This window comes from Melozone crissalis, unplaced genomic scaffold, assembly GCF_028551555.1.
Source record: "Melozone crissalis strain CALT ecotype California unplaced genomic scaffold, PUWL_Pcris_2 ptg000059l_1, whole genome shotgun sequence".
Taxonomy (NCBI): domain Eukaryota; kingdom Metazoa; phylum Chordata; class Aves; order Passeriformes; family Passerellidae; genus Melozone; species Melozone crissalis.
In genome coordinates this window covers 1,440,475-1,453,813 of record NW_026535837.1, presented here as the reverse complement: position 1 = coordinate 1,453,813, position 13,339 = coordinate 1,440,475, and the positions used below count along the sequence as shown (strand labels likewise).

At 42.0% G+C, this 13,339-nt stretch overlaps 2 protein-coding genes across 5 annotated transcripts in view; one reads left to right on the top strand and one right to left on the bottom strand.

Moving 5' to 3' along the window:
- The window catches only part of CDC123 (cell division cycle 123), a 34,288-nt gene extending 34,061 nt beyond the window's left edge, over positions 1–227 (bottom strand). Inside the window, exon 1 of the mRNA XM_054287552.1 lies at positions 45–227. Coding sequence (XP_054143527.1) covers positions 45–118 — 74 coding nt within the window. The 5' untranslated portion in view covers positions 119–227. The remainder of the gene's footprint in view (positions 1–44) is intronic.
- A 17-nt stretch (positions 228–244) lies between these two features.
- On the top strand, positions 245–12,665 carry NUDT5 (nudix hydrolase 5). 4 transcript variants are annotated; one of them, XM_054287557.1, is made up of 9 exons: positions 245–345; positions 2,171–2,289; positions 5,491–5,580; positions 7,541–7,608; positions 8,407–8,459; positions 9,093–9,200; positions 9,757–9,852; positions 10,804–10,905; positions 11,305–11,356. In XM_054287557.1, the coding sequence occupies exons 3-9, from the start codon at positions 5,518–5,520 to the stop codon at positions 11,319–11,321; spliced, it is 507 nt and encodes a 168-aa protein (XP_054143532.1). In that variant the 5' UTR covers positions 245–345; positions 2,171–2,289; positions 5,491–5,517; the 3' UTR covers positions 11,322–11,356. The 4 variants fall into 4 exon arrangements, 3 of the variants coding, with proteins under 3 accessions (XP_054143532.1, XP_054143531.1, XP_054143530.1); XR_008483809.1 differs by lacking the exons at positions 245–345; positions 2,171–2,289; positions 11,305–11,356 and adding exons at positions 1,194–1,211; positions 12,036–12,089; positions 12,358–12,665 and having other exon boundaries at positions 10,804–10,914; XM_054287556.1 differs by lacking the exon at positions 2,171–2,289.
- The last annotated feature ends 674 nt before the right edge of the window (positions 12,666–13,339 follow it).

Sequence of the window (13,339 nt, the reverse complement as noted above, 5' to 3'; positions counted from 1 at the left end):
CCGCACCGCCTCCCGCAGCCCCCGCGGCCCCTCACCGCCCGCACCTGCGGATGGTGACTGCCTTGAAGAGCGGGTACCACACGGAGAACTGGCAGTGCGCCACCTGCTCCTTCTTCATCCTCCTCTTCCTCCTCCTCAGCGCGGCCGCTCCCGGAAGCTCCCGCTCCGCCCGGAACCTCCCGCGCAGCTCCGGGCGCCGCCCGGCGCCATCGCCGGCGCACCGGGCCCGGCCCCGCCCCGCCGCCTCAGCGCTGCCCGGAGCCGGCGGCGCCCGGAGCGTCCCGCGGCGCTGCCTTCGCTCTGCCCTGCCCGAGCCCAGGAATGGCTGAGTAACGCCCGATCCTTGTAGGTGGTTCTGCCGTCCTCCCTGTGCCCGCGTGTGCCCTGCATGGAGCTCTTCCATAGATGGGAAGGGATCTTAAAGATCATCCAGTTCCAGTCACCCCCTGCCACGGGCGGGGACGCCTCCCATGTGAGACCGGGTTGCTCCAGGCTTTATCCGACCTGGCATCCACAGCTCCCTGGGCAATCTGTTCTGCTGTCTCACCACCCTCACCATAAAGGATTTCTGCCTAATATCTCACCTAAATCTCCCCTCTTTCAATTTGTACCCATTACCCCTTGTTCTATCACTGCAGTTGTGATGAACAGGCCCTGTTCAGCTTCACTGTAGCTCCTTCAGGTGCTGGAAAGTGCTCTGAAGTCTCCAGATAACTTTCTCCAATTTTCTCAGCCTGTCTTTGTAGGGGAGGTGTTCCAGTCCTTTTATCAACTTTGTGGCCTCCTCTGGGCTTGCTCTGACAGCTCCATGTCCTTTGGTAGTGCTGGGGACACAGAACTGTGCACAGAGCTCCTGTGGGCTCTCACAAGGGCAGGGGAGAGGGGCAGAGCCTTTGGGTGCAGCCCTGGGTGGTGACCTCACACTGTCAGCTCATGTTAAGAATTTTATCAACCACTATTTCATTTTGCTGTAGTTCTTCAGGTGCTGGATGGTGCTCTGAACTCTCCACACAACCTTCTCCAGTTTTTTCAGCCTGTCTGTGTAGAGGAGGTGTTCCAGTCCTTTTATCAACTTTGTGGCCTCCTCTGGGCTTTCTCTGACAACTCCATGTCCTTTAGTAGTGTCTGGGACACAGAACTGTGTACAGAGCCCCCAGGGCTCTCACAAGGGCAGGGGACAGGGGCAGAACCTTTGGATGCAGCCCTGGGCTGTGAGCTCACACTGTCAGCTCATGTTTTTTATCAACCACTATTTCATTTTGCTGAGTCCCAAGTCAGGCATTACCGGAGTAGTATGGGGGATATTTAAGCCCCGTGGTTCAGCTGTTGTGTCCCCTGCATGGTGTTGTTTCCATGCCATGTTTCCTCCTGTGCTGTCCCATCTGCAGTCTGGGGATGTCTCCCCTGTAGCCATGATATTTTCTGAAAAATCCTTTCCTTGGGATTTTTCCTCCTGAGAAGCTGAGAGGCCTCAGGAACAAAATGTAAACATTGATTATCTGCTGCTGTGGAATGCAACAGGTGCAGCTGTGATTGGTCTCATGGGGTTGTTTCTAATTAATGGCCAATCACAGCTGGCTTGGACACTCTGTCTGAGCCACAAGCCTTTCTTATTCATTCTTCTTTTTCTACTCTTACCTAGCCTTCTGATGAAATCCTTTCTTCTATTCTTTTAGTATAGTTTTAATATAATATATATCATAAAATAATAAATCAAGCCTTCTGAAACATGGAGTCAGATCCTCATCTCTTCCCTCATCCTCAGACCCCTGTGAGCACTGTCAGACTCCCCAGCTGTGTGACACCTCAGCTCTTGGGAAGGTTGATAACACCCTGGGGCTGCCTCTCACCCTCTTCTGCTTCTGGGAGATAATCCTTGTTTGCTTTGCAGTTACTTGCCCATGTTTTATTTGGCACTCAGTGGGTCATCCATGCTTCTAGATACCGTGATAAAAACAAAACATTCTCCCCCTACTTTTCTCCCTCCATTCAACTTAATTGCTACTTAATTGATTTTTTTCTAGAATCATAGCATTAAAGTGCAAGTAACAAGTTTTAAGTTCCTTAGGAGTTTTTAATGATGTTTATCTGAAGCTTAGATCTCTCAGAGTGCTGTTGGTTAAATCATGCATAAAATGTTGCCAGTGTCTCTTTTGCACATTCTTCATAGGAAAATCTGTATTTTGTTTGACCTTGAATTTGCCGTGGGACCCCCATTGCTGAGCTTCCATTAAATCTGGTTGCTGTCAGCTGGAATGTGTGTTTGGATCAGAGAATGTCTTCTGAAAAGTGATTTAGGAAAGCTAATCCATCTATCTAAGTATAAATATTGAAGTTTAATTCTGGTATCTTGACTTCTCTCTCCAACTGATTCACAGATCTTGGCTGGCTTAAGATTTTAACTGCTGGGAAGGATAATTTGGAAACTGTAGCATGGCTGGATGCTGCCTTGAAAGGAAGCCACTCAACAAAGAAATAAGCAATGGGAACAAAGTTACATGTTTTATGAATGGCATGGCTTTTTCAGGACAGAATTGACTCCAGTTAGAAATAAATGGAAGAAGTAGCATGATTTGCCAGCAGTACACTCTAACATTGGGCATAAAAACTACCAGACAAAGTAGAAAACATTTATTTTTCCCCATAATTGATAGTATGAGTGCTGTTGATTCATGTTAAGGCAGCTGATAAATGTGGGCACTTTGACATATTCTCAAGATTGCATTTATAACAATTAAAAATGTCTATTCTTAGAGCTCATGTCATCCTAAGTCAGGTTCAAGGCTGCTGTATCAGCTGCATTGAATTTTTAACTCAGATGAACTCATATTTATATGCAGAGTGAATTTTATGAGGTAGAAGAACTGCAAGACAAGGCATGTTCTGAAAGCTAAACAGGCCTTTAGAAACCTCACATTTTAGTGTTAAATTTCATTTTCACTTGCAGCTAATTTTGTTTATGAACAGGAGACATTGCCATCCTTGACAGCATGACTAAAGTGAGATGCCAGAATTGCAGCCTTCATTTAACCAAACAGTATTTCAGCTTTCTAACAGCAGAAATTCTCACTTCTCTACTGCCAGCTGAATCTGGGCAAAAATATTGTTTTATGGAACTTCTGAAAATGTCACTATACATAGAGTTACTGCACCCACTTGTGGAGGAGACCCAAACTACAGAAGCTGGGCTAGATCAGCATTCCCCTCTCTTTGAGGTGTTCACCCAATTTAGATTTTAGTGATAATTCAAACCACTGAAACTGTATATTTTTGTTGTTGTTATAACTAGCAAGTCACTGCTGAATCTCTCAGGAGAGAAGGAGCTGTTTTGAAAACAGGTTCTGCCATGAGATGAGGCTCTAGTATTTATTTTTTTTTCATGATAGAGCTGTGGTAACCCACATTTGGGAAAGATACACTGATATTTGTGCAGAAGGATTGGGGTGATCAATGGAACAGGATTTTCTGTGAGGGGAGAGTAAAAGAGAAAGTAAAAGAGGAAGACTTTCCTGTGAGGGGAAAGTGAAAGGGGAAGACTTAGCCCAATCCAAAGACAACTTTAACAAGGCTATGGTTCACTCTCTACTCCTTTGATATACTTATATTGACAATGCAAAAGGCTATAATTCATTCCAAATGCAGGAGGTGAATTTGTTGTAGCTGGGGATGTAAGGTTTTTGTGGTTTTAAAGCTATCACACGGAGCCTGCTTTGCCTGTTTCTCCTGGGCTGTGTTTGGTGGAAAGCTTGGTCTTGTATTTGAGAGTCACACCATGAGACATGGCCCTTGTCCAGGTAAAACTCCTCAGTCCTAAGAGAAGGGAGTTACAAACATTGGAACAGCTGGCTGAACTGAAGTGGGATAGAAACTGGAACACAAGCAAATGAGCTGTTTGTGTTGCAAATAGTGGTAAGACAGATAATAAAACTGTAGATTTGAAAAGGAGCTTCATTGCCTTAAAAGAATATTATAGATTTTTTTTTATTTTTTTTTTTTAAGGAACAGAATTTGGTTTAACAGGTTAGGGTTTCATTTCAAGACTTATGTTACATAAAACCAGTCTTCACATTTGACTTATATCACCAACTTCACCCAAAACCACTTTCTTGAGACTTAAGAAAGAGCCTGCCCTGTGTACAGCCCAAGGCAATGGTTTCATGTACTTTAGTTTTACTCCTGCTGATAAACAGAAAGAGTTAGTCCTACCTGTTCCATTTAACTACTTACTGCAAGCCCATGTCAATGCAGTGTGTAAGAAAGCTGATTGTTGCCCTTTCATGTTTCACTGGTGTGCAACAGATGTTACCACAAAAGGATAAATATGAAGTAAAAAATGAAAGTGCTGAAGCTGGGTGTGAAGCTTTTCACACACTTTGCTACTGGTTTTTGCTAGAGACCACACACAACTTTATTAAACCATAGCTGAAGTCATGGAAAGATTCTTTTTGACTTTTTGGAAAGATTGTGACCATCAGTGCTATGGATGATTGAGATCTTTAAGATTATCTCATCTCATCTCATCTCATCTCAACTCATCTCATCTCATCTCATCTCTCCTGGTGTTTAAACTGATTTGTTTCTTTTCACTGGCTTTTCCTTATGATTCATGATTATTTTCAGGACTTCAGTATTAAGTTAATATCAGAGATGCTTTCCCTGGTATGTTTCTGTGCTGAAAGTGCCCTGCAGTTCCACAGTGACACAGGCTCAGTCTCTAATACATTTTTTTCCTGCTGCCTGCTGTGTCTTTAGGCTGGAACTTGTTGGGGGGAGTGAATAATTTCACTTTCCTGGGGATGCAGGCTGAGGCACGAGCTGCAGGTGCAGAGCCTTGCTTTGGGCACTTTTTAAATGCAAATACTCTTATTGGGTCCATAATGCCCAATAAGAGACTGACATGCCATGGTCACACCCTCACACCAGCCCCATGTGCCGCCCCATGTTTTTTGAACTTGTATTTAGTGGAAGGATTGAGTCATTTACGTGTTTATTTGTGGTGTAAGATGGGTGTAGGTTCTAGCTGTTATTTTTAATAGCAGACAGTTTTTATCACTGAGGTTCTCTTGGTATAAGGGTTTTTTTTTGCATTTTCACAGTGCAGTGCACAGTCCTGTTGTCCAGACACTGCTGACAAAGCATTTCACCCAGATCAGAATGAAACTTTTTGAAATGGATTATTGTCTGTATGTGTGTCTGACATTTGAAGACACTTAACTAAGTGTCTTCAGCTGCCATAGCTACCTGACAGCTGATAGGACTGTTAAAATGATACAAATCAGGGATTTGACCCAAATTTACATTTCTCCTTTGAGTTATTTGGCTCTGAAATCACTGGGTGGAGCTGAAAGCATGAATTGAACTTGCCATCACACGTCCCTGACTTCCTCCCACAAGCTACATTTGTTAATTTACGGTGCAGAAATGAACCTTTTAACTTTACACTGAAAGCAAATATTGATTTTGTTTCATATATATCTGGACTTTGCACAGGAGGGGAAAAACCTGACATTGCTGAAAATGGCAGCTGAGACATCCACAGAAGTTGCAAAAACAGCCAAACAATCTGTCCTTAAGGAAGAGGTACAGCATGCTTGGGTTGGGCAATTTTGTTGTTGAATAACAATTATTTGTGGGTTTGTGAGTGCAGAGTACAAAATGCTAGAGAGCCTGGATGTTCATAAAAAGACAAAAAAAAATTCTTCCTGATTGTCAGAGAGTTTGAAGGGTGTGACATTCCTCTTTATTGAAATAATCATATAAATTATCAATAAGGAGAAATCTACAGTGTTGCATTCTTTTAAGCTGCTTCTCTTTCTTTTCAGATTTTGCATCTGTTTCTTGTATTGTCTCTTCAGGAGGTTTTTCAGTGTTCAGAAATAATGCTGATATCTCTGAGAGACTTTACAAATTGGTGGGTTATGAAACTCAGCAGCAATTTTCTCTTTCAGTTTTCTGTTCCTTTAAAGTGCTTTAACATTTAGGATTGTACCATGTTTTATGTTTGCTGAAAAGATTTTAATTTGGATAATTGCTGTTTCAAAGACATCAGTAAGGAAGTAGTAAGAATAATACCAGTCCTCAAAAAGGATTCTGGAGGTATTTCATTTTTATTAGAAGCACTTTCACCCTAAACTGCCTTTATTTGTTTCTGTTCCCTTTAAATGAACTCTTAAAAGTTAATCTTTGGTGTTAAGGCAGGTTTGGCAGTGTCCTGCTCTTGCTATAACACAAATGTGCTTTCTTTTATTTGTGCTTCATGGAGTGAACACACTTGGAATTTCTTCCCGTTTCACAGCACAAGGAAAGAAGAGATTTGTTTGTATTATGTCTTTTCTCTTAGGCATTTTTAATATGAATATTTCACAAGCATAAAGGATTTAATTTTTTTAATCTTTTGGGGGTTTCTATTAAGAGCTGGGTATTTTGCAGGGAGCATTTTCATTTTATCCTCTTTTGGTTTGGTTTTGTATAGGTTTTTTATGATTTTTGGTTTGGCTTGTTGTTTAGTTTTTTTTTTAATTTTTCTTTGTTATTCTCTTTTTTAAACAATGTGCTCTTTGATATCATTGGAAATTTAGAATGAGATCTTACATATTTTAAGCTATTTACTTTTTTCAATAATTTTGTGGGCTTAATACAGAGAAGCATTTACCCTCTTTCTGCCAGTTGCTGTTATATCAGAAGTGGTTCTGTAACTTGCATAAAGAATTTGGACTGATGCTGGACAATCCTCCATTAAAGTGGGAGCTGAATTTACTTCATTCTTCCTTTTTCTGGGAAGGCACATCCAGGCTGGTATAAGCAGATGTTTTTTGCCCATCAAAGTAATACACAAAGAAATAAAAATAACTCCTTTTAAAACAAGTTACAGTGAGAGAAGCAAACTGCTGGGTTGATATCTAGGGATTTTTCAGTTTTAAATGAATTATATAAAAGATGAGGAAACATCATAGGGAGAATAAACTCAGCCCAGAAGAGCAATTTGGTCATAGTGTTAATGCCAAGCACTCACTCAGCAGCTCTCAGAACCCTAAAGGGACAGATGTGTGTCACTCTCACAGCTGCAGAATGCAGCAGGTACACAAGGGCAAGAAAATTTCAGGTTAGTTTGGTTTTCAGTCTTGCATGCTCAGCTTTTGGGCTGTGCTCTCTGCCAAGGGGGCACTCGTGAGCAGCAGTGTGGCTGAAGTCTCTGGGCTGCACAGAGACCCTTCTGCAGCTGATATATTATATTACCCTTGCAAAATCCTACTAAAAAATGAGGACTTTGCAGTGCATAAAATGCCACTGAATCCATCAAAACTTGGTTATAAAATTCATGTTAAGAAAAGCTACTGTCTTGGGGTTATATTTTTGTTCATATTCAAGAATTTAGAGTAATTTTTTTTTCTGTATTAGCAACAGGAATGCTGTTGCACATTCCTGCATGTGGTGTGATGCTGAAATTTGTCTTCATAAGAACCTAAAAAAATTGTGTTTTTTCTCCCAATTCTTTGGGATTAGTTTTACAATGTATTTAACAAAGAATTCTTTATTTTAGGTAATCGTAGAAAGACAATGGTTGAAGCTTTCAGAAACAACTTACACTGATCCCTTTGGGAAAACCAGGTAATTCCCTCTCTGGTGTTCCAGATTCCCAATTGCACAGACTGGGTCCAGGTAGAGAGCATGAGCATTACAAACACATCCCTCCACACAAGGTGAGAGGTTTGTGAGGTTCCTTCAGAGTTCCTGCTGTTCAGAGGAGAGAATCTTAAGAGAATCTTACTCTGGCAGATGTGCAAGCATTGGGATGGAATTTGGCTCCTAAATCCTCTTGGGCACATTGGATTGTGCTGCATTTCCAGTTCTTTGGAAAGATGTTACACAGAAGCAAATTCCAGCTGTGCAACTGCTCTGTGACAATCAGAGTCCATCCTGTGGCTTTTCTGGTTCTTTATTACAGGCTGCTTTTTCCCTGCTGTTGGAGCTGCATCCTCCATATTACTGACAAATTATTGTCCTCTTGTATGTTATCATTTCTGTCCAATTCTTTTGTACTCTTTAGTTTTGCTGTGTTTATGTAGGTGTTACAACATGGCTTTAGTTCCCTCCCCTTAGTGTGTCAGATTCTGTACTGATTGCTCTCTCTAGTGCCTCCCACCCCATCAGCAGAGTATCCTCTTAAAATTAGCAAGATTGGATCTTTTGTGTAACTAAAATTAACTATTTTCTCTCTCCCCCTTAAGTAGGCAAAAGAAAATGATACTTTAGACATTTTATAGTGGCAGTGTATGACAGGGCCTGCCTATGGCCTGCTGCTTCTTACAGGACCTCACTGTGGGGTGGTGCATCTTGCTTTAAGTGAAAGCAGCAAAGGTAGAAGATGATTTATGTGTTCATTTCTTCTTTTCTCTGTTTAAACAGAACTTGGGAAACTGTAAAGCGTACTGGCAACAAAAAGGGAGTTACAGCTGATGGTAAGAATTGGTGGCTTCTTCTTTTTGCATTTTTTTCCTGTCAAAGTCCTTCTGATAAGCTGACAGTGCAGATTTGGGGCTGATCTGTTCCTGAATGAGTGAGGATGTGGAACAGTGGCTTGGCAGAGCTGGCTGTACCCTGAGCTAATGAAAGGCTAACTGGGGTGCTGAAGAATCAGAACCTCACTGGTGGGAGACCTTTCCCAAGGTCACTGTGTTCACTTTTAAATCATGGAGTGCTTCCTAAGACATCAGGGGTGCCCTGACACAGAGTAGCTCTCAGACTGGTGATTGGGTTTGCTGTTAGGGGCCAAGGGGCTCTTTGGGACATGATTTAGAAGTGGAGAGTAGAGTTCCCTGCAGAGGCTTTCAGTTTTTGTAGGCAGGAGAGCCCTTCCCTGAGGCTCAGTCTTGCTTGGCTTGTGTGCCTCTGCCTTGCTGGGGAGCTTTGAAGATCTCTCACCATGCATGTTATAAAGAGCTTGAATTCATCATTCAGGGTTCTGGAGCAGGCATCCAAACATTTAATGCTCAGAGTAGTAGTGTGTGGGTTCCTTTCCAGATCTGGCACTAAAATCTGACTTTCTGCTGTGCTCACATTGCATGTCCTGGTGTCTCCCATGGCTGTGGTAGGTGTAGCAGTGATAGCAGTGCTGCAGAGAACCCTGCACTACGACTGCATTGTCCTGGTGAAACAGTTCAGGCCCCCAGTCAATGGCTACTGCTTGGAATTTCCTGCAGGTAAGTGGCTGAAGCATTGGGATGAGTCACATATGGTTCAGTGTGTTTAGATGTGCTTGGAGTGTCCATCTTTATGTATCTTATAGGTTAGACTTGAGGATCTCCAAGGTGTTTTCCAACTTAGTTGATTCTGTGATCTTAATGAAGCTGTGGCTGGAAAACCATGCTGAGCTCCATGTGCTATTCCAAAATAGGAATATTTGATAATGAAAAAACAAAATAAGCTGTTATGATGTTAATAGATGTTTTAGCAGATTGGAGAAAATTCCCTCCACTTCTCCTCTCTCTAAGAGTCAAAGCATTTGGCTTCTTTCCCTCATGAGAATATCAATGCCATTTTTGGGAAGGCATCATGATTCTGTAGATAATTGGTTAAGGATGTGGGCAGCAGCATAATGAATCCAGGGATTGGAGTCCTTCCTAACACTTATCCCTCTATAAAGACAGAGTAGTGAGGATGTTTCCCCTCTTCCAGAAAGCTTGATTAGGTCTCAGGATGGATATTGCAGTTAAGTGGGAAGCTTTTAATTGTTTTTGTGTGTTATGTATCTCCCAGGCCTCATTGAGGAAAACGAGTCAGCAGAAAGTGCTGCGCTTCGAGAGCTGAAGGAAGAGACTGGCTACAAGGGGGAGGTCATTGAATGTACTCCAGGTCTTTGCTTCTTCTTATTTTTTCCCAGTAAAGCTAATTCTGTCTTGCTGGCTACTCTAAATGTCTGAAATGCTCTAAACCAAAGAGAAAACCCAAGCAGATTAGCAGGGTAGCATCTCATGGCTGTAAAAGTGAAATTTTCTCCTTGATGTGAATCAGTTGCTGAACTTCAGTCTGAAGTAAGTTTGATGTCTGTAGGGAGAAAATTGCTATTAATTAAGATCCTTTACACTAAACCCAATTATTCAAGCTGTGATTTGGCATTTTAGTGTAAAGGTCTAAATTGCTGGACTTCTGTGTACAGCATCTGTGAACTTAGAAAAAAAAACCAGCTGTATAATGCAGAGGTCACCCTTGTGTCAGCTGTGGGGAGGTGACAATACTTGTCAGACTCGGGTTCTCCAGAAGAAGAAGAAAGGAGAGTAATTGGAGTTAATTCAGAGTTCCTTTGGAACATGATTGTTCCAATCCTATGCTTCCTACATAAGGTAAAATGAAGGCAAAGTGAGAATCATAAATCAAACTTGAGAAGGTAGGTGAGGCACCTTAGGATTTTGAGGAAATGTCATTGCAGTTGAGTCTTGTTTCTCAGTTGTTGGGTACAGTTGCATGCTGGGGATTGGGAGAGGTTGGACACAGGTGATGGCAAAATTAAATTCCCACAGACTGAGGAAGTCTGTAAGGGATAGTTCACAGTAAATCTTTAGTCTGTGGAATGGAAAGTAAATTTGGCTGTGAAAACAAGGGATCTGTAAAAGAGCTGAGCGTTACAGAAACATTACTTCTAAGAATTTGTGAAGACAAAGTTTTTGCTACTTTTACAGCACAAATGTCTGCCAAATATATATTCTCCTGTTGTATCAGATACATTTCTGTGAAAGCTTTTGTTAAAATGTCAAGGTGCCTGACTCCTGCTCTGAAAACTGAACCTGTCCATGTGCTTGTTGGCAGCTCTGTGCTTGGACCCAGGAATGTCAAACAGCACAACACACATTGTGAGTGTCATCATTAATGGAGATGAGGCTGAGAACACGAGACCTAAGCAAAACCTTGGTGAGTTTTGTGTCATTTATTTGAAAATTTTGAGATTATAACAAAACTATGGGTTTAAAACAATTAACTCCACCACTTCATCTCTTCTGTCCTAACTGGTTTGGATACTGCACATCCTTCCAATCACATCCTGCAGTCTAGATGAGTGTTTCTCTGCTGAATCCACTGGGGAAGCCCAGGTGTGAAGTGTCAGCTGTTGGCACACTCAGAATAAAACATTTCAGTGCCAAATTTCAGTGAGAGCCATAAGCACTTGTGAACCTAGAGACTGCTGTCAGTTGTAGCTTCACTCTGGAAGTAATTGCAGTGTCACTCCCAGTCAGTTAGCCATCAAATGCTTTTTAATTATAAACTCTGGTGTATTTCCACCCCTTAACCCACTACTCTTTTCACTTGCAGATGATGGAGGTACGTAATGTGACTGGCATCTCATTGACAAGAGGGTCATGATTCTTCATGTGGCAAGTTTTACTTAGAAAAAGTCAGTTAAAACTGGTTTTTATTTGTGCTTGGGTAATCTCCTGAGCCTAATCAAATGTGCCTGAGGTTGACTTTGGCCTAGATGCAAATTCCTGTGGGGCATTATTACGTCAATTATCTTTCCCAGTACTGCACCTATAGCACCAGGATTTCAGGAAATACAAATTACTCCTTCCCCAACAGCTGTAGGTCAAGCCCTGAAGACAAGTAATTCAGAGAGACAGGGAGGGGTAAGCCAGCATCAATTCATCATTAACAAACCCTATGATATGGTTTGGTCTTGAAATGCATCTCCAACCCATTCCTGTACCAGGAGAAGCCAAACAAGTTTTCTTCAACAGTGCATTTTTCATTCTCAAAGGGAGGTTTCTCTTTTGGGGATTCTTATTCTTCATAGCTACCAGCTACACTTTTTTCCCAACTGTTTTTCCAGCTTTTTTCTGCCAAGCATGTTTTTTAGGGAGCCCAGTCACTGCCTTCCCCCATTTAATTGACCCTTTTTTGATATATGAAAGCTCACAACTTTTGGATACTGACAATCATTACATCAGTCTCTTTCCCCTTCTAAATTGCAAGAAACAGAAGGCAGAGTTAAATTTCTATACTGTTCACTAATTGAAGGATGTGTAAACCTTTTTCTTCTCTCCTAGAATTTGTGGAAGTTGTTACACTTCCAAAGAATGACCTACTGCAGAGGATTGATGGTAAGAGCTTTCTGACACATTAAATGCACTAACATGAGCTTAAAGAATCCCTTCTCAGGGCTCCTCATGTCATCTCTCACCCTAGAATACATCATGTTATAAAATATGTTAAGCAAAAAGCTGTGAGAGATCTGGCCAGGTATGCGAATTAATGACAGCAGGAGGAGTTTACAGCATCTGGAATGCTACACATCTTCATTTTAGCAAGGACTTACATGTCTGTAAAGGTGAGGTTTTAACAGCATCTCATAATTTGTTTTATTTTCAGAGCTGGTAGCAGAGGAGCAGCTGGCAGTAGATGCCAGGGTTTACACGTACGCGCTGGCTCTGAAGCGCGCAGCAGAAAAACCGCTCCAAGTTCCTTTCATGAAGTTCTAGAACTGGACAATGAGAAATTGAATTCAAAACTGCCCAAGCTGGATGGCTTAGAAGTATAACTCTTCTTGTAATCAAGGTCATTTACTTTACTTGTTGAGCAAAAAAAGTGTTTGTAGTAATGATTCTGGTATTTTTATTTCTAATTATGTAACTGACAAAAAGCATTTCTTCTAATTGCTCTGTCAAGCCTTGACAGAATATCCATAATAAAAATACTGTTTAATTTTCAGAATGGCTTATTTCTCTCTAGATTACTCCCTGCACTTACAGTTCAGTATAGCAAAGATGCTTAGGTAACCGTGGTTGGTGTTACACCATGGTTCCAAAGGAGGCAGAGGCAGGACAGTGAGTGCAGGTCTCTTCTCACAGCACTCACTGCTAACATCTGGAGAGGGAAGAGCTCATGGTGGGCTGCAACTTCTTCATTATGGGCAGCAGAGGGGCTGGCACTGATTTCTTCTCTCTGGGGATGAGAGACAGGACCCAAGGGAATGGCCTGAAGTTGTGTCAGGGGCAGTTTAAGTTGGATATCAGGAAAGGGCTCTTCACCCAGAGGGTGGCTGGGCACTGGAACAGCCTCCCCAGGGCACAGCACTGAGCCTGGCAGTTCAAGATGTGTTTGGACAATGCTCTCAGGCACATGGTGAGATTCTTGGGATGTCCTGCACAAGGCCAGGAGTTGGACTCAGTGAGTCTTGCAGGTCCCTTCAAACTCAAAAGTCATAGAATTGTAGAATATCCAATTAAGTAGGAATTCTCTCTGGCAGGAGCAGGGAGAGCAGCACAGGACACTGTGTGCATGCTCTGGCTGAAGTAATAGAAATGGCAATTTCAGTAACTTCCTATTGTGATTTAGACATGAAGAGACTATG